The sequence below is a fragment of the Eucyclogobius newberryi genome, unplaced genomic scaffold (assembly GCF_026437365.1).
Source record: "Eucyclogobius newberryi isolate DKJ021-1_F unplaced genomic scaffold, fEucNew1.0.hap1 SCAF_8, whole genome shotgun sequence".
Taxonomy (NCBI): Eukaryota; Metazoa; Chordata; class Actinopteri; order Gobiiformes; family Gobiidae; genus Eucyclogobius; species Eucyclogobius newberryi.
Window position 1 is genome coordinate 21,471,895 of NW_027316500.1, and position 19,204 is coordinate 21,491,098.

At 39.4% G+C, this 19,204-nt stretch overlaps 2 protein-coding genes across 15 annotated transcripts in view; both read right to left on the reverse strand.

Moving 5' to 3' along the window:
• Positions 1-11,172, reverse strand: LOC140350849 (coiled-coil domain-containing protein 6-like). The gene is made up of 9 exons (XM_072436359.1): positions 10,806-11,172; positions 9,548-9,697; positions 8,419-8,547; positions 6,934-7,037; positions 6,664-6,824; positions 3,738-3,894; positions 3,485-3,585; positions 2,930-3,048; positions 1-1,184 (listed from the first exon to the last, which is right to left on the reverse strand). Exons 1-9 carry the CDS (start codon positions 11,058-11,060, stop codon positions 981-983), a joined length of 1,380 nt encoding a protein of 459 aa, XP_072292460.1. The 5' UTR covers positions 11,061-11,172; the 3' UTR covers positions 1-980.
• Positions 11,173-11,608: 436 nt separating this feature from the next.
• The window catches only part of LOC140351322 (ankyrin-3-like), a 65,540-nt gene continuing 57,944 nt past the window's right edge, over positions 11,609-19,204 (reverse strand). For 13 of the 14 annotated variants that reach the window (XM_072437125.1, XM_072437122.1, XM_072437117.1 and 10 more), the window contains 7 exons: positions 15,947-17,303; positions 15,701-15,863; positions 15,130-15,207; positions 14,783-14,866; positions 14,552-14,694; positions 13,622-13,697; positions 11,609-13,386 (listed from right to left, as the gene is read on the reverse strand). In XM_072437125.1, the coding sequence (XP_072293226.1) occupies positions 13,369-13,386; positions 13,622-13,697; positions 14,552-14,694; positions 14,783-14,866; positions 15,130-15,207; positions 15,701-15,863; positions 15,947-17,303 (1,919 nt within the window). In that variant the 3' untranslated portion in view covers positions 11,609-13,368. The remainder of the gene's footprint in view (positions 13,387-13,621; positions 13,698-14,551; positions 14,695-14,782; positions 14,867-15,129; positions 15,208-15,700; positions 15,864-15,946; positions 17,304-19,204) is intronic. The other variant, XM_072437123.1, reaches the window with a different exon arrangement.

The following is a 19,204-nucleotide window of genomic DNA, read 5'->3' on the forward strand; positions in this document are numbered from 1 at the left end:
TTCGTAGGTGTTGTCATCTCAAGAGCTTTAATCATACATAGAAATTTAGATCAACAGTACCATTCATTTAGAATGTTTAGCAGTATGTATATTTAGTGTGAAGAGCATTATGCGGTTTAATTTTTCTGATGAGGAATATCCATTAGGATGACAGAAGCATTCAGAAATACACCAGAAGAGCAGAAGAGACTGAATACATGACTAAGTGTTACACCTCGGACTACGTTTTATACACCTCAAAAGGCGACATTGAACTGCGAGTATGTACCAGTGTCCGCTATGCGTCCCCCCCCCCATTTCATTGATGAGCTGAAGATACTTTGAAAGGCTTTGAAGAAATGCATTGTGGGGTCCATTTGATCAATGCCCCACTGACCATAATCAAAGCTGCGTTACTAAATTTTGGGTTGAGTGAAATGCAAACTGCTGATGTCTCAGCAGTGGGAGTGTGCCAGCGTGGAGGACATTACTACGATTGCGTGTCATTATTTTAGGCAAGAAAAGAAACGAATCAACCACAACCACAATCTTTTTTTTCTCCAGCTAAACACGGCTCCAAACAGTCCAAATCCAAGACCAATCAGAAAACACCACCATTGTCTCTGTGCCGTTTGTGCTATGTCAGAAGCGCCACAACAACTCCGACCTGCTACAGTCCCAAGCGACAAAAACAAAAACTTAACATGTACAAGACAGAATGTGGAACAGATGATGGGCTTACAATCCCAAGAAGCGAATAATTTTTAGTCCATCCATTCCTTTTTAAGAAAAGTAACGCCACATTTTTAAAGAAAGGCAGCTGGCGTCACTGTGGACGTGCCGCTTTCTTGTTTCTTTCCCCTTTTTCGGAGCTGCTTCTTTTGTGAAGGTGGTAAGAATATTGACTTCTACAGCTGGGATTGATGGAAGTTGCTGTTGCAGTAGCATCGTGGCGTTCAGAGGGCGTTCGCTCGGGCCCGTGGAGGAGAGCGCGTGAGGCCTTAAGGCTGGGAGGGAGGCTGCTGTGCTGTCGAGGCTCCGGCGGTGTGCATAGCTGCCGGGGAGGACATGGACTGGACCATGGGCTGCGCAGGAGGAGGGAGCTGAGGCTGAGGCGCCTGGGCCCCTGAGTGCGTGTTTGGGGAGGGCGGGGGCGTTGGACGTTTGAACTTGTCTGGGCTGGTGCTTCTTCTTGGGGAAGGCCTCTGATCACCGAGGAAACAAGAACAAAAGAGAGGTTAATATTTCAGCACATGCGAGAAAGAAAACAAACCATACAATTGTACAATACACATAATTACAGAGCCTGGGTTTCAGATGTCACTTAATTGGTGCATGAGGTTAGAGTAGACTGAATATGTATCAGTTTAGGAGAGTTAATTTATAATTGATACCATGCACTGTACACATTTTTGATGGTCTGTTTTTAATCAAAAGTAAAGTTGATCAATTGGACGGGCTGGGCTTGACTTCATACTATTCTGGTGAGCATTAGTTTTATATTCTTCTGGAAAAACAAAACAAATTAATTTAGGAATACTGCAGAAATCTTCACAAATAGATAAAACTGTATGAACAGTAAAGAAAAATTGTAGCTTTATTATTGTAAAGTAATCTAATTGTAGAGTGTGCAGCAAAATTTTAACTTCTTAGTATCGGAATCAAGTTTGAAATTTAGTGTGACAACCCTCGACTGGAGGTTACTTCAGGTCCTGTGGCTTCTCCCAGAGCTCTTTAGGAAAGCAAACAACTTGTCTCCTGTGCAATACAAACGTCACTGAAGTCTTGATACTTTATCATCTCATCCCTTTCCAAACATGTTTATGTAAATGAATATTGTAATAGCAAAGGCTGTGATGGGAAGTAACATGACAGATACGGAACGAGACAGAAGATGGAGTTGTAAGTAAACAGTGCAGGTGGACCAAAATCTTATGACTAGTTGGACAAAAATCTTATGACTAGTTTGTCAAAATATCAGGCAAATTAATTTAAGTTGCATTTGGATTTTCAGTCTACTTCCAGATAGTTGGAGGCAGAGGTGTGATTTTTGTGTGTGGGTTGTCTCAAGTCTCATTTAACTCCTATCACTGTCCAATTAATTTCATTGGCCCAAGCCAAAAAAAAGTGTCAATTTTCTCATACAATTCAACCTCCGGATGGCGCTGTTGAGCCACATGTATAATTTTTCTATTCAAAAAGGATTTTGAGCCAATTTTTATAATTTTTGCGAGATGCTTTCAGTTATTACATTTGAGGTAATCTCTAATTTCCAAGCTCAAATGTAATAAACTCCCATTAATGTAATATTACATTTGTAAGAATTTTGTCATTACGTTTGTGGGTTTGTTATGCTTAAAACGGACGACGTGTGTATTTCGTTTTTCAAGTATTATCATGTTTGTGGGTGTTACAAATTGTTACGTGAAGTTATTTTAGCTCCAGTTCAAATATATTGTAAAAGCAGCTATAACCAATTTCCCACGATGCCGTGACGCTGGAACCGGCTCTGGCCTCTCAAAGCTATTAATTCATTGCAGTGAGGAATGCCTTTGGACTGCTTTTTACAGTTTAAAAATTAACTAGTTTGGGTTTTCATGGTTTTAGCCAGTCAAATTAGGTCCAGCGCCTTCAGCCTTTAGCATTAGCAGCTTAACAGGAAACTGCTCAGTGCATAGAATGCAACCTCAGGCACATTGCCCTGTTCACTGAGGAATAATCAAAGTTTAAAGGAGAGATAAGGACTATGCATTGGTTTGACCATCATGGAGAGGATCACATTGATGACGTCTCTCTTAATACATAAATATATAATGAAATTGTTCCTGAGCTGTATATGCATTAATAATATTATTGGTCCCTCATGTAGGAGACTTCTCAGTGTTCTAAACTTAAATAGGCTGTGCCCAGATAATATGAACTCAACATTCATATTTGATGTTGGACTCACCGCTACGGCGTGAGAGGAGCTTCCGTGGACGTGCAGGGCAGGTGTGTTGTAGTGGGGCAGGGCTCGGGACAGTGTGGCTGGAGGTGTGAACCCAACTGTGTGGGTGCCATACGACAGACCTGGAAATAATGACAAAGAGTTACCCATGTAGTGACCTCAGTACGAGAGCTGAACTGATGAAACACTTAACAAAAGTGAAAGGAGTGTGAGAACCCTGTACCAAAGAGCTTAATCTAATCTTGCTAATGGGCGTCAGTAAAGATATACAAGTCATATTTTGATTGAAGCACTGGATGTGTTGTTGTAAATCCATACAACAAAGTCTTGTATTATACAACAAGTTTTGATAAGAAAAGGTCGTACATATTCATGACACCTGATACAGATAATTACAGCAGTTTCAGCTGTTTGTACACCAATGATTGATTCAGTGATAGCTCAATATAATGAGCACTTTTATTCTATCCATCTGTAAAAAAGATCACAAAGCCAAGGAGACAAAATGGACTTTGGTGTTTTGAGTGTTTTATGAGCAGCACAGCCGGATGTACCCACCAGGTGATATAGGCCTGCTGGAGCTGGGAGAAGGGGTGTAAGGGATGGGGCTGGAGACTGTGCGTGCTCTCAGACCCTGGGCAGACATCTCGTTGAAGTACCTAAGACATAAAATTGTCATTAACAGACTGCAATAAGCAGCAGCAACACATGGAGAAAAGCATAGTCGTCTAAATTGTATTGTGTTTGAAAGAACACTACTCCCAGTGTGAGTCTCATTTGCTGCTCAAACTGGTTTCAGTCAATCTTTTACCTCTCGTCGTCCATTTCCAGGCTGGACTCGCTCTCGGACAGTTGTCTGCACAGTGCCTCCCTGCGCTCCATCTCTCTTTGCAGCTTCCTCTGCAGTCGGATGTTCTCTTCCCTCATGTGCCGCTCCTCTTCGATGTACTGAGCTCGCTTCTCAGTATCTGTTTGAAGCACACAAAAACTGTCACCATTTTACAGTTTCAACTCAAGTTATTTGAAAAATGTTGCTAATTTTGAAAGATATCAAGACAGTGCTCCGCACATCAGATTCTGTGGCAGGTGTGTAGGAAAAAGGCGTATGTGATGCCCTAGCAAATGTTTTAAATAAATGATATAATCCCAGGTGAAATCTGAAATCAGAGTCCAAGGCAAAAGTACAAACATATACTGGTAATTTTTAATCAAGTGGATCAAAAGTGAAGTTTAAGTAGAGCTTAAGAATATAAAAACAAACTAGAGGCCTACTTGCCCATTTGGAACTGGTAAAGAAGTGGTAACAAAACATGGGCCATTGGTGGACTGTTGTATTCTTTTATATAAAAAAAACGTACAACCAACATTAGCAAAAATGAAATCGCTGTAATGTTTTCTTTTGTCTTATACTATAAAACCCTAAATCCAACCTATAGTATAGCACTTTAGTATCTTATACAAACTGTCCAATTGCTCCCTCTAGTGGCAAAACTCACATAAAACCAAATAAAAGCACTACTGAACTCTCCATCTTATTTTCCTCAGCACAACTTATCATAGTTACAAGAAATTATATATATATATATATATATATATATATATATATATATATATATATATATATATATATATAAATAAATAAATAAATAAATAAATAAATAATGGGGCTCACAAATGTATATGCTTTCTTTTATTTTGCCTTCCCACAAAACGCCTGAATAAAATGAGCCGATTTCAAACTGAAGTTGTCCTTGAACTCTTTGAAGTACAAAGGTTTGGTTGGACTCTTTTCTACGAAGATGTTCTTTGGTAAATATAGAAGTAAAGGTTGTGTCTGGAGGGATGGTCTGATTGACACTAGTTTGAGCATTTGTTGGGTTTCGAAAAATCTAGTTTCAAAATTGAAGCTAATTCAAGGACTTGTAATAAAACAAAAGGGGAATCTACAGTCCTATTAAATGTTTTTTTTTAATTTTAGGTTAATGTTTTGATTTGTTGTTTTGGAGTACAAACGGAGTCATCCCAGTGTCAAGTCAAATCTCCCAGCCCTACTTCTAATGTCTCTCCTTTCACTATTCTTTCCCACTCTGTTATTATCTTTAGTTAATTTCTGGTCCAAGGAGGCTATCTCCAATCCAGCCAGCAGATGGGGCCCTAGGCAGGTTAAGCTGCAGGACTAATGTGGCTCAGGTACAGGTGTGCAGGGCACAGACCAAACACATGGGTGAACAGGAGAGGACAAAGATGCACTGGTGAGTTGATTAGCTTGGGAAAAATAGATTTATTTCAACTTAAACCTGCTCAAAGGGTATTCAATTTGGTTGGAGCAGTTACATTTTACATTTTCTAACTGTAGAAGCAAAATCATTAGAGTAAAGTAGATATAATTTTGGCCTCATCTTAGGTTTAGCAGCTTTTAAACTGAATAATTGTTTGTATTGAACATGTTTATTTATATTATACATTTATATTTAAGTTTTATGTAATGAATATTTTATTTAATGGTTAATGTTGGGAAATAGTTGTTAACCTTAAAGCAATTTAGATAATTTAGGCCACATTATAAAACTTAAAACAATTTATTAAAAACTGAATTAGTTAATTGTTTAAATTAAAAGACTATTATTTCTGTATGGAATGATTAAAAAGTATTAAAATACTATATTTCTGTAAAATGTTTAAAAGATAACCGGAATTAAGTGCATTATTTTTGCTTTTAAGGTTTTTGACCTGCTTCTGCTGTTACTGCTGCTGCTGTAACGGAATAAAAGTTTGAAGCCGAGTTAAGACTTGCGTCTTTTTCCTGAGTCTTTCAAGTTGGACCAGCATTCATCCAGTATAAACTTGACAGTCAAAAACCACATGAACTGGACTGTCAATAAAACCCATATAAACTTGACACCCAGAATGTTTGATTTGACTAATAATAAGTGGGGTTACAGCTTTTTAAATGTTGATCGTTTTTGTTTTTTTAAAGAAAAGTTCCTCATCAGAAGAGGTTATGCGTACAAACCAGTCACCCAGAGCCACGATGTGATAAAATGTGAATATATGATTATATTTCTGTGATGTATTTTATCTGCATAATAGTGATATTTTATCTGCATCATTAGTCTAAGAGAAGAACGGGTGTGTGACAAACTGCATTTGTGAAGGGGTCGTAAAGATGGGCCAAAGAATGTTGCCCCAGGGGGGGAGTTGCACCCCCCTTGCAGGCTTTATCTCTACGGAAAAATACCAAGTGCCTTGATGTGAGGCTGACCAATGAGAAATGTGACCCGCCTATTCCAGAATATCTAATAAAACCAACCAGCATGGGAAAAAACGAGGTGAGACGCAGGAGGGTCAGCCAGGCTCCTTACAATGGCTTGGCTGACACAGCCCGGCGTTTTCTCCCATGCATGCCACACAAATGTCTGATATTTCTGTGTCGTTTCATATTCTAAGTTGAATTGTGTTCTCGATGTGTTAAGGAATAGCATCGGTGTATGTCTGATTCCATGACACACGAACATAAGTATTTGCTTGGGCCTTTAGGGTGCAGAGGTGACCACTTGTTATACATTTTACTTCGTCTGAATCAATACATGGACAAGTTTCCCAAAGAATACATAATTATATCTACTTACTTGCAAAACTTGGGCCACTAGACTCAAAGTTTTGATTATTCATCCTGACCTCTGTAAGCCTCATTTGTGCTGCACTCTAAGATGTGGATCAGTTATTAGGCCACTTACGCTGCAGCTCTGTGGTGCGGAGGCTTTTCTTCAACCTCTCCACCTCATTCTTGAGGAAGCGGATATGCCGCATCATGTTCTCCGGTGAGTCGATCTCCATGGAAACATCCCTGGGGGAGGGAGGAGCAGACACGGGCTGGTCCAACTTCTCCTGAAGGATCCTAGTTTGGAAAACAAACATGAGCACTCAATTGATGTTGAAATTAGTGATAATTTAGAGATTATGTCCGATTACTCTTGTAATGTAATGTTAAATTGGATGAAGATTACCTTTTCTCAGCCTCAAGTTTGTCCATCCTTTTCCACAGTCTGTTGACCAGGGCTTCTTGTTCTTGCTCTAATGTATTCTCCAGATCAATTTTTTCACGCCGTAACTAAGCATGAGAGAGAGATGTGTATACAGTGAGTGAATGAGCACACAAATCCACATTAAAGTCAAGAGTTTTTTTTAAATTAGTTTTAGACACAATGGCTTAAAGTAGCTGTACCTAATTTGTCTTTAAAATAATAAAGTAAAATGTGTCTTGCCCCAGGACAGGTATATTGTAAAGGCAGCTTCGAGGGTCAAAATGAGACCCTGTGTGCACTCTGCATCTAAATCAGCAACTTATCTTTTCCCACTTGTCTTACTGCATCACCTGCTGGGGACAGGCTGAGGAAACTGCAATTAGACCCTTAAAAAGAGTCAGTATATAAACAAGCCTTAAAGACTTCTGACGAAAAGCCTCTAAAGCACAACCATTGTAACGTCTATTTTCCAATCTATGCGCAGTATTCCTGGCTGTTTAAAGGATTTTGAGGTTTTCATGCATTAAACTCCACAAGAATATCATCTCCTTATGACTGCATCATATCTTTTTGTCACTCTGCATTTGGACAATCGGCTTTGTCAGTAAAGGCCACACAACAGTGGAATATTCGGACTATAAAAGGACATGCGCTACAACCCATGGCTTTAAAACTTAACTAAAAAGCATCCCTAGAGTGCCACATGCGGTCGAGTGGATAGCACATGTGCCTGCCGTGTGGTGAAGGCCACAGCGTGCGTTCGACTCCAGCTAAGACCATTTGCTCCATGTCATTCCCTGGTCTTATCCCCATTTCATGCACTGTCCTGTCAATTAAAGCCCATCAGGAGAATCATAGTTGTAACCAATAGACTCTAGGTCCCACGCCCCGATGTTACTGGCTCTGCAAGTGTCTGTATCCGTGTGTGGACCAGTGTAATAGATTTATCCATGTGTAAATAGTGTATGTGCTTGTGTGTACTTTTGGGTTGCTCTTTTCCTGGCCAGTGGACTGCAAATGCAAATGAGCCTACGGCAACTCTGGTACAATGTATCAAATCTAAATTGTACATGGCCCCCTGTTAACATAAATAAAGTATGTTTACTGTTCAGCAAACCAGAAAGTATGGCTGCTGCAATTTTACATTATTTTACAAAATTACCATGACAAGAAAAGCCCCCTTTAAAAGTTGTGAAATTTGCTTATAAACTCAATACAGTGAATAATTAGGATGCTTGGGAAGCATTATTAAGGTGAGAAATATGTTTGGAATGCTGCCAAACAGTTTAAAATGAACTACCGACTGTAATGATCTAGAAGAATGCATTTCAACTATTTTAATTTAAAGCTATTTGCAATGACAACACATCTATGATTGCCAAATGCAATATTTCGCATCAAAGACATTAATGGATGAAAAACACTAATTGATGGAAAAAGACACTGTATTTGTGCCGGGACACTTACCTGTTCTAAAGTTAGTTGTTTTGAAATCGTCTCATTCTCCATCTTCTTTATTTTCTTCATGAGTTTGTTTACTTGGAACTCCTGCTCCTGTTCCAAGTGCTGTTCCAACTCTGCTTTCTCATGTTGGAGCTTGAATAAGAAAGAGAAAGATGAAGAACAGTTACATTTATAGAGAGGATAAGGCCATTACAAAAAGGCGAGGAAATGAAAGGATGACAGCTTATGTAACCGATTAGTCATTTCAGAAGTCAGAATACAAATTATATTAAGTATAATAATAGAGAAAAGGAAAATATAAATCGAACAAGGGTTTACAAACTATGTTCTATGGTCCAAGTGCGACCTCAGATCAATTTGGTTAGCTAAAATGTACTTTTAACTGCAAGTTTAAGTGTTTCACTGTATTGACCATCTGTCTGTGGCCACCTGCTTCAAAACAGTTTAAAAAAAAAAAACACCTTGTACTAGAACACGAGTACACGTATATCACACTCAAAGTAAAGTTTGTTGCTATGTTGTTTTAGAAATGTTCTTATTCAATTATTCAGAAGAACCTAGCAGTAACCACAGAGGGAGACGAGCAAAGGGTGAACGGCAGCAGAAAGAACATTTAGCCATCTAAGCAGCGCATAAAATTCAAAAACAGTAAAAGGGGAACAACTCAGGGCTGACAAGGATTATGTTTTCCACAGATAGAAAGCTGATTATTTGTCACAATATTACATTTTGGTATTATATTGCGAGAAAAAAATGGAAATTAGTGAGAATACGACAAAGCAACAATGAAATCTTTACAATATCAAACTTTCTGAATTACAAACAAAATTGACAAAATCTGCCATTTACCATTAGATCTGTTTTGATAATAGATTGAATTAAAGATTAATTTTGTTTCTAATATTGTCAGTTTTTTTTTATGTGCTAAGAAATATGACGCAAAAAACTGGGCCAGAGTGAAAGATGGCCACAAGAAACAACAGGACTCGAGGACTTCAAGTTTTAGTCACCCACCCACACAACCTCTCAGAAGAAATTGAACATGGGTAATAGTTGACAGTATTAGTGAGCAAATTTAATTCATGACTCACTGCACACAGACTTCCCTATAAAGAATGGCTTTATCACTTACTTGCATGAGCTTCCTTGACAGCTCATTAGTGAGAAATTCCTCCTCTTTTTCATAATTAACAGCCAAGGTCTCCTTTTCTTTCTGCAGGGCCTGGATCTTTTTAAACAGGGTGTTACTGATAAATTCTTCCTCTTGTTCAGCTCTGGCTTGCTGCAAAACAAAATAACAAAACAGGGAAGTTGTTAGTACTGAGGCATTTTACTAGCTGAATGATCACAGCAGTAGTATGAAAAATAACTAGTGCTTCTGTCAGCAATTGCTTGAGATGACCCGTTTTACAAGTTTACAGTGAAAGCTATGCAAAGTCAGAAAATCTGTTCAATTGTAAGGCTGAAAGAAAGCACTAAAAAGCCAATTGTGAAATCAAGTAATGCAAAGAGTAACAATTCCTTTGATTAAACCCAAGGAGTTGGAGCAATGAATGATTTAAAGAAGGGAGTAAAGGAACTGTGTGCAATAAATAAAGGAGACAGCCACTGCAGCTGGTGTGATGATTTAGCCAGTTTCCCGGTTATCCAGCCTTCTCTTTCTGCCCTGACCTCAAAGCAAAACGCTGTTCTGCAAGCTGTGAGAATGTGTCATCTGGGAACAATGACAGCACAATGGAGACCAAACAGCTAGTTAAGCTGCCCAAATATAATACATAGAGTGGACTGGCGGCTCCGCGGCTCTTTTCACATGAGCCTGATATACAACTAGCTGGCCAACGTTGGCCTACATACTTCCCCATCTATCCACCAGCTCAGTTACACATTTTATGAAGCTGGGCTGATTAACTAAGCATGAGGACATGACGCATGCTGCTAAGCTACTCTCCTCGCTCAGGTGCCATATCACATCCTCACTGACATAAGCTGGGCTAACTCACAAGTTATCACTTTCCTTTAAAGCGAACAGTGGTCTGGTTAACCCTACAGGCTGATGTCTGGGTGGTTTCAAAGCTACTGGGGTTAGCTCAAGATAGCACAACAAGCAACACAAAACAAAACATAAAAGCTGATTGACACTGCCCAGTCACAGCTAGGTTTAGCATTTGCTAGATTAGCAATAGCAAACACACCTTACCCAACATAAACACAGCAGATACAGTGCATGCTGCTAAACTGGGAGTAGTTATACATATACACACACAACGGGCTGATAAACAATACTTCTGACAATAAGAACAAAGGACACAGCTATAGCTAGCCCACTGACAAATGTGACTACACAGGTGGCGTGGTTAGCTTTGAGCTAGTTAGCTTCTAGCATTACTCACAATGGTGACGCTAGCTTTGCGGAGTTCTCGGTTCTCCTCCTGCAGCGCTTTGCACTTAAGTTTGAACGTTTCCAGTTCAATTTTAAGAACTTTGTTCTCTTGTTGTAGCGAGGCCAAACGGTTGGTGAGCTCCTCCAGACGAAACTGTGAAATTACTACGCTGGGTTTGCCAGAGTTGGAGGCAGAGGTGGACATCGGCGTGGCCGAGCTGCTGCCCGCTCCGTCAGTGTCGCTCTCGCTTGCACTGTCCGCCATGGCTGTGCCACAGAACTGTGGGGCTGGAGCAGAGACAGAGCTGCAGCGTTTACAGCTCAATACTATCACAGTACAATGGTACACCGTGTGACCTTGTTCACGCCGCTGGCCACAGCGCCTTCTGCAGGACAACTCCAGCACTGCCACAGATCTGAGCCAGAAGGGTGTGTCAAGTGCTGGAACTAACTGTACACTACATGCATGGATCTACTGGCTCCATGTGATAGTAAAGGTAAGTTATCTCTACTGTTATATTCATATGTAATATTACTTTATTTGACCGCCTCCTTTATTTCTCCAAAGGGGACCACACTATGCATGTGTTCCATTGATTATAGTTTACATTTTTTTTACAAAAACATATTCAAGTTGTAAAATGCGTTACATATTGTCTCTATTATCTTTTATAAATGTAAGACAACTGATTTGCCTCCCTACGTTCCCGCATGTAGAGATTGCAGTACAAGGATACCAGTGTGTGGGATGTTAATGCTGATGTGCTGAAGGACCATTTTACTTTTAAACACAATAACAGTCATACAAGGACACAAGGAATAAAAACAGATTTATTGTAAAACCAACCTTTTTTATTATTTTCAGTTGACTTTTTAAAGATGTCTAAAACATTTGTGGTGGCATCATTGCTGCTATAGCTTCTAAAGACCTTGAATAACCAAAGTGCTAGAATAGTTACAATTCAATGGCTTCACTCTGTTAGTAAGAATTGTACATCAAAAGTCCTTATGTGAAAACACATATCAAAGAAAATTGACAAAAAATGAATATCAAACAATTCTCTAGCCCCCTGATTGACATAGTAGTATATTGGGGTGTTGTACAAACAAACCCATTCTCACTTTCTTGACCCACATAAAAGAAATAAAATGTACAGTTTTTATGTCCACAGCATAGACATCGGCAAAATGAGCCAGTGCACCAGAAAAACACCACGCTTACATGGGCTATATTAAAAAATAAGTGTTATGTAATTTAAATATTGCCAATGAACTAATGAAAACAATTCTATGTGACGCTGCATATATGGACTCTCAAGTCTAATATTAAATATTACACAGTTTCTTAAATAATTAATTTTGACCATCCAATGTTTTGTCATACAATATGCTATAAAGCTACAATCAAATAATGACGTTATGTGTCATCAGTGTGAGTACAATACAAATAGACAAACTTAAAAAAGAAAGACAAATAAGGAAAGAAAAAATAAATGCCCCATTTTCCTCTTAATACCACAGCAGCGTTTGGAAACAAGAAAACACACCACTTACAGAGTGGTTAAAATATAGACTCCTACAGCTTAAAACCAATATGCACAATGGTAAAATCTTACAGAGCCAGCCTACCAGCATTTACATTCAGACTATCACTCAGCAAGTGCTACTCATTCATTCAGAAAGACACAACCCAACTATGGACATTTTTCACACGCTTTGTAAGCCACACATGATAAATGTTTCTCCTAAAATATAAAAGTGGTGACTAACGTCAGGACTATGTGCACACACATAAAGGGTTGTATTTGTTATTTGAATACAGTGTTTTTGCAAACTTGTAAAAATTGTACTCAAAATAAATGGACATGCATGAAAATATGAGTTATCTGAAAGGCTGTTTTTGCAGAATTAGACTAATCCCCATTTTGAAAATTACTGAAATCTGACTTTTTTCTGGAAAGTTCATATTTAAAATCAAACCAGCATCATCATGTACAAACATTATATTATACCAGCTCTATTAATAAATTATACAAGAACCTATTTACGCTCATCTTTAAAAAGTGAAACTCCTTTCAAGTTCGAAAGCACTTAAAAAGTTGCTCTTTTAGTGCAAACTTGACCAGAAACATTGTTATTTCAGAAAAGTTGTTAGTTAAAAACTAAAACAATGGGTCCAAGAAAATAAACTATAAGGCGAGTGTTAAAGTTGTTTCGGAAGAGTCCAACAGTTATCTCAGTTTTTGTGTCGCCTTTTTTCTTTCCAGGCAACTTGTGGAAAGAGCTCTTGTGCCATCTTTGGTCACAGTTTCACCTGTGTATCTCCACTGCAGTCCAGAGTAACCAAAGTCATCACCTCAAACAGAACTGCTCCGTGGCTCTCCCAACACTAGTGGGCCAATGGCACGTGCCCTCTCAAACAGGAAGTTGATGTCTACGGTCCACGATAGGAGACTAAAATGAGTGAGTTTCCATGCTCATGCTCAAATGGTCAGCACTTCCTGTATGAGAACCACCCATGAAGCTGAAAAAAGCAGATTGGACCCTTTGCGTCAAGTCCTCACAGTGGAACCTTATTTCTGGGAGACAATCTGTGGAAAGGAGACAAAAAAGGCAAACAGATTACTCTAAAAAAATAAATTTCAATAAAATCTGGACAATGGAAATATGTTTTCTTTTCCATGCAACATAGAGGAGTAAATTATAACAAATAAAAAAAAATAGTGGTAAAAAACACAAGGACTTTTCTTTTCACTGACAATGAGCAAAATGGAAACATAATAAATGTGGAAAGAGGAGCTAAACTGTGTACAAATGTTGTTCTACCTTGCTATGAGTGGTGCTTTTTGTCGCTTGAGCGTCTATCATCTTTTCTCCTGCTATTTCTAGACCCGTTGCCTTGCTGTAAACACACAAAAAACATTGTATTACTTTACAATTGTCTCCAATTCGTTCTTCTGGATCTACCTCTGTATCTACCTGCGTTGCACCAATGAAATTTCCCCATGTGGGACAATAAAGGAATATCTTATCTTATCTTATCTTAATTCCTAAATAAAAGTAATCACTCTTATATTTTCACATAAACCCAAAGCCAAACATTGAAATAGATTGTTTGTTAGTTATATAGACAATACAAGAAAAAATCACACCAATTTAATAACCTAAAAGATGAGAAAACATGTTAATCACTCACAGCAAGAACAGATTAGGTTCACCAAGATTTCATGGTCACAAACAAACCCAAAGTCATATTTCACTTCACCAAAGTAAATGTATCAGAACATGTCTTGTACAGCGTGTCTCTCATATCAGTTCCATTCAATTATCCTGCATGTATTTGTAGATCTGATCATTCCTATAGAAAAAAAGTTCAATACAAAAATCTATTGTAGAGTGAAAGGGATAGAATGATGGACTCCAAGTGTATACACAAAATCAGTGGTCCAATTTTGTTAAAGGTGTCCTTCACTTGGTTGTCTCATAAAACTGTTATAGTGGAATAGTATAAAGCTATTCAACCAATTACAGGAGATATTTGACTGCTCTTTCTCCATGTGATTTCAATTTACCTAAGCAATTCTTTCCATATTTTCATGTAAAAAAGAAGGCTTTGGACCCTCTAACTAAAAATAATGCCCCTTTAAAGTAAAACATGGATATGAATTGAAATACTGCTTGGTAAAGTTAAGAGATTGCCACTGTGATGGATAAGACTCATGCACATGTTCTGACACACACAAAAAAGATTTCAACCTTGACAAACTATTCCCGTCCTCTGACCACTCCTCAGTCAGAGCAGGGCTGTGCAGAGGGTCTCTCCTACGCCACACTCCATTGCCACTGCCTTGATTGTCTGGTGTGGGCGTGGAAACCCGGCGGATAACTTTTCTGATAACCTACCCAAAGCAAACAGGGTTAAAAACACATTAGATAATAGCAGAATCTCCTGCAATAGATATTATCAGTTAAACAATTGGACTTTACTTTTCTGCTGATCAGGTTACCATCACTATCCATGTAGTGTTCCTCGGTCATACTCTCACCTGGGATATTTCTGGCCTCTTCCCCCTGTAATGTTTGTAAAATTAACAGTAAAAAATAAAACTTGAATATTTGGCAGACCCACACCACCAGAGAGATGAACTGCAAATGTAATCATCACAGCAAGAAAAGAAGGAGGGACTATAATGCATAGAAAAAATTGCCAAATTCTGTCTTGGCAAAAAAGCACACAATCACCACCACCACCACCACCACCACCACAAAAACACTACCCAAGTAAAGCATCTTAAGGCCTCACCAGAAAGCATCAAATCAGGATCACAGTGTACCTTTAAAATTATACGGCGTCTGAAGATTTTGGTGGTTACAGTTTGTTCTTCGTCTGAGCCAGAATCTGCATTAACCCGCTGATAAAAAAAAGGATTAACACAAAACTGAACAAAAATAAAACAACAAGGTCATTTTCACACAAGCATCGTTTAGGTCAACACAAAGAGCTATCACCAAGCCTGTGGTGTGCTAGTGTTGGACTGGCACATTAAGAGAGTTGCGCTTGGGAACAATGCATGACAAAATAACAGCCAAAAGGGAAAAAAGACAAACAATAAGTACATAGCACCAGGTTCTGTGTGCCACTTTTCCATATTAGTAGGAGTCTTCAGTTGAGCTCCACTGCCATGGAAATAAAATTGTCAGTCAGCTGATTTCACATGAGTTATGATGTGAAGTTTGGGCAAATGTTGCAAAAACAATGGTCACGAACATGAACCAAATAACTTACAGTAAATACAAGTTAAGTTGTGTAAGTGTAAAATTCAATGTTGCTCCATGGCTCCCCGCAACAAGATGGCTATAACCAAATTAAATTAACCAAATGAAGATAATTAAATCAAAAATTACCTGGACTTTTTTCTCTGAAACAACAGCCCCCTCCTCTTTTTTGACATTCGAAGACTGTGATGAGATGTCCTGAGGTGAGTGCTTGGCTTTGTTGCCGTTTTGTCTGGACCTGCCTGATTCGCCTCTGGACGAGGAAGTGATGGACTCACTAGAGATCTCGTGGCTGCAGAGTTTATAATGAAAGATTAGAGCCCTGTTTTGAGATGACAGTAAATAAGATTAATGTGTACTCTTCTGGTAACTTACCTTTCCCGTTTGTCGAGGCGGTCCGAGCTGACACTACGTCCTGGTGTTGGCGGCCCCACGTTGACGCTGGACGAGTCACTACTGTGCCAACCTGAAAGTGAACAAAAGTCTTTTTCTGCCTGTTCCACCTGGCGGAGCATTTTCTTGATAGTTGCACTGTTTGTTTCCTCGCTGTCCTCCTCCACCTCTGAGCCTTTGTCCATCAGTACTTCCGTTGGCGCAGGAGCTTCTTGTGCTTTCATTTCTTTGACAGTTTCACAATCCATTTCATCCACGTGAGGTGCAGAGTGAGTGGCCAGATATTCCACATTTTTCATGAGATCCTTGGCTTCTTGGCTCTTTTCTATAGTTATTTCACTATCTCCAATGATTTCTCTTTGCTTTTTCTCTGACTTATCCTGACTTAAACTCTCCTCATTACCGCCCTTCACTTCGACGTCCTCTCTTCCATCAATACCTTCTATTTCACATTCCGCTAGGATGCTTTTTTTAACTTCATGTTCTGTTTTTATGAGCACAATCTGCTCCTCTGAGGGAAACAGCACATGTTTTACCTCATCAACTCTGCACACAGTTCCTTCTAGAACAAGCTGCTCCTTTGTCATATCCACATAATCTTGTGCATAACCTTCCTTTAGTTCCAAAACAATTTCATTAGCCAACTTCATCTTATCTTGTGTGACCATTTCACATTTAATTTCCACATTCTGGATAAGCTCCTGCTCTATCCACTTCTCGACAACAATATTACCCTCTAACTCTGCCCTGACCTTCTCAGCAACTTTCTCTGTTTCATCTGTCACATCCGTTTTACCTTCTTTTAAACATATATCCTCCTGGGCAAATATGTGAACAGTAGACATAGGTGAGTCTCCTATGTAAACTCTTTCGGGAGTTGATGGCGTAATGGATGATATGGATGATAGCGATGGAGAAGATGTGGAGAAAGCCACGTCGATGTCCGGCTCACACAGCCCAGGGGTGAGGTGTGTCTTGGGCTTGTGGATTTGTTGTGGGCAGGATTTATCTTCTTCCTCACTCAGAAGAAGCTGATCGTTCAGCGCAATGTGCGGCTTTCGGACGAGTGATAGAAGGGGATCGGGGAGTTCAAAGACGGGGGCTGATAGGGCGAGTTGGGAGGGTCTTGGCGGACTTTGGGGGGGGCTATCTCCGCCTGCGTCATCGACCTGCGAGCTGTAGGGTGGGGGCACCATGGGGTCTGCGTCAGTGAAATATTGAGATGGAGATGGGGTGAGAGAAGGGCTGGGAGTGACTGGGAGGTCGGACTCCAGGAAGCTGGGACTAGAATGAAGTAGTACGGCAGGGGACTGCAGCTCCGCTAGAATGCTCTGATAATCTGTAGGTGACAGGACGACATACACAGGCTGAAGCATGCTACACAAAGAACAGACCCACAAACTAGAAACCAGGGAACCACAACAAAAGCATGTAGATAACTATAATTCAAATAAAAACAGGGATGTCAAGAATTGTGCTTATTCAGGTTGCAATATAATCATAAGAACAAAAATAATAATAATATTTTGACGATTTTAGAAGTACATTTAACTAAATTCAATTCAATCTACAATTTCCATACATAGGAAAATGTGTAATGTATATTTTTTCCCAGCTCTCTCCCCTCTTGATTTCTATCTTTGGGGACACATGAAGGCCATGGTGTATCAGGTAAAAATACAACACATAAATCATCTCAAGGAACATATCATTTACACCGTTACAAGCTTAATTCCAACTGTGCAAATGAAAGTTCATCTATATATGTTTGTTGGTTACCATAACAATGGTAATCATGTAGAGCACATTATATAAATAAAAACGGTTGTCCAACATAAAAGTTTTATTTCTCCTATGTATGGAAACCTAAAGTCTTGAGTTCATGATCATCTATGAACCATGGAAATGAAAGAAAATGCAGGATTTATCTGTTGTTTGGTTAGCCTATAAGAATTTAATAATTGTAAATTGTAACACTAATATTTGATATTGTGATAGCCTTAACTAAAATGTCTCATTAATTTTCCATTGTGGACATGAAATACTATATATAATATTTAATAGTAAATAATTAGGGAAAACAGTTTAAAAGTAGATCTAGTGTCATACAGCCATGTGACATAGTGGTCAAATTTACATCTACAGTTCAAGCAAACTAAAGTTATCAATCATGTACTGTAATGAGGTAATCTGATTAAAGAGCAACATGTGGGTACAGACATAAGGCCGTCTGTACCCACATAAGGCATAAGGCCATGTTAATAGACAAAGCGTGCCACTCAACTGTTAAAACTTAGAATTGAAATATGCAACCCATGCTCTCAAAGATAGATGACAGACAACACCAGAATTATCTAAATAAATATCTCTATTTTAGAAGAGTCATGCTGGGTCTGGGTGGTAGGAGGTGGGTTAGGGGGTGCACACTGACATGAAGGACAAGGGGACAGGGGGTGAAGCGGCGGAGAAGAAGGGCAGGGGCTAGTAGAGCATGATCCAGAGGCAGATGTAGTTGGGAGAGTAACCACAGACACAGGGGAGACTCGATCTGAAGTGGGCAGCTGTGTAGCTAAAGATTCTCCACTTGGGGAGGTGGTGACAGGAGGAGACACCTTGTCAGAGGTAGAATTGGGTACAAAGTCAGGTTTGAGCACATCGGGGGCAGGGGTAGAAAGGAAAACTGTAAAAGAAGAGTGGGCTGGGTCTGTTTGCAGAGATGGTGTAGGAGATGGTGGGACTGCAAAGAAAAGAACGGGTGATGGAGAAAGACAAGTAGGAGTTGTGGGAAGGGGTGAGGTGATCAGTGGGATAGGGGAGGGAGGGTGTGGTGAGAATGGGAAGGATCCAGATTGTCGTGGATCAGATGTATTTGGGGAGAGAGTTAAAGGAGCAAGAGGACTTTTAAACAATGCTGCTGGTGCTAAATCTTTCAGACAGATGGAGGACTCGTAACTAAGAGAGCGGCGTGGCCTGAGAGCGATGGAGGTAGGGGTGGGTGGGGGAGTAGGGGTTGGTGTTGGACAAAACAAACTAGATGTTTGAATAATTATAGGAGCGGCACTACCAGGAATAAGAGGAATAATGATTGAAACTTTGGAAAAGAACACCATGGAAGAAAGAATAGAAAAGAAAAACAAAGAATGAGCATCATGATTTGACAAACAATTAGATTCAAGTGACAATAGGTTTTAGGGTTGCGAGGAATGCAAAAGGAAAGGGGAGGTTTCAGCAAAACTTGAC

Coding starts and splice junctions, on each gene's coding strand:
- LOC140350849 (XM_072436359.1), bottom strand. CDS start 11,060: ATGGCGGACAGTGCAAGCGAGAGCGACACTGACGGAGCGGGCAGCAGC. Junction 8,548..9,547: donor TGTCAAGGAAGCTCATGCAA/GTAAGTGATAAA, acceptor TTCTTATTCAAG/CTCCAACATGAGAAAGCAGA. Junction 3,049..3,484: donor CAGCAGGCCTATATCACCTG/GTGGGTACATCC, acceptor CATTATTTCCAG/GTCTGTCGTATGGCACCCAC.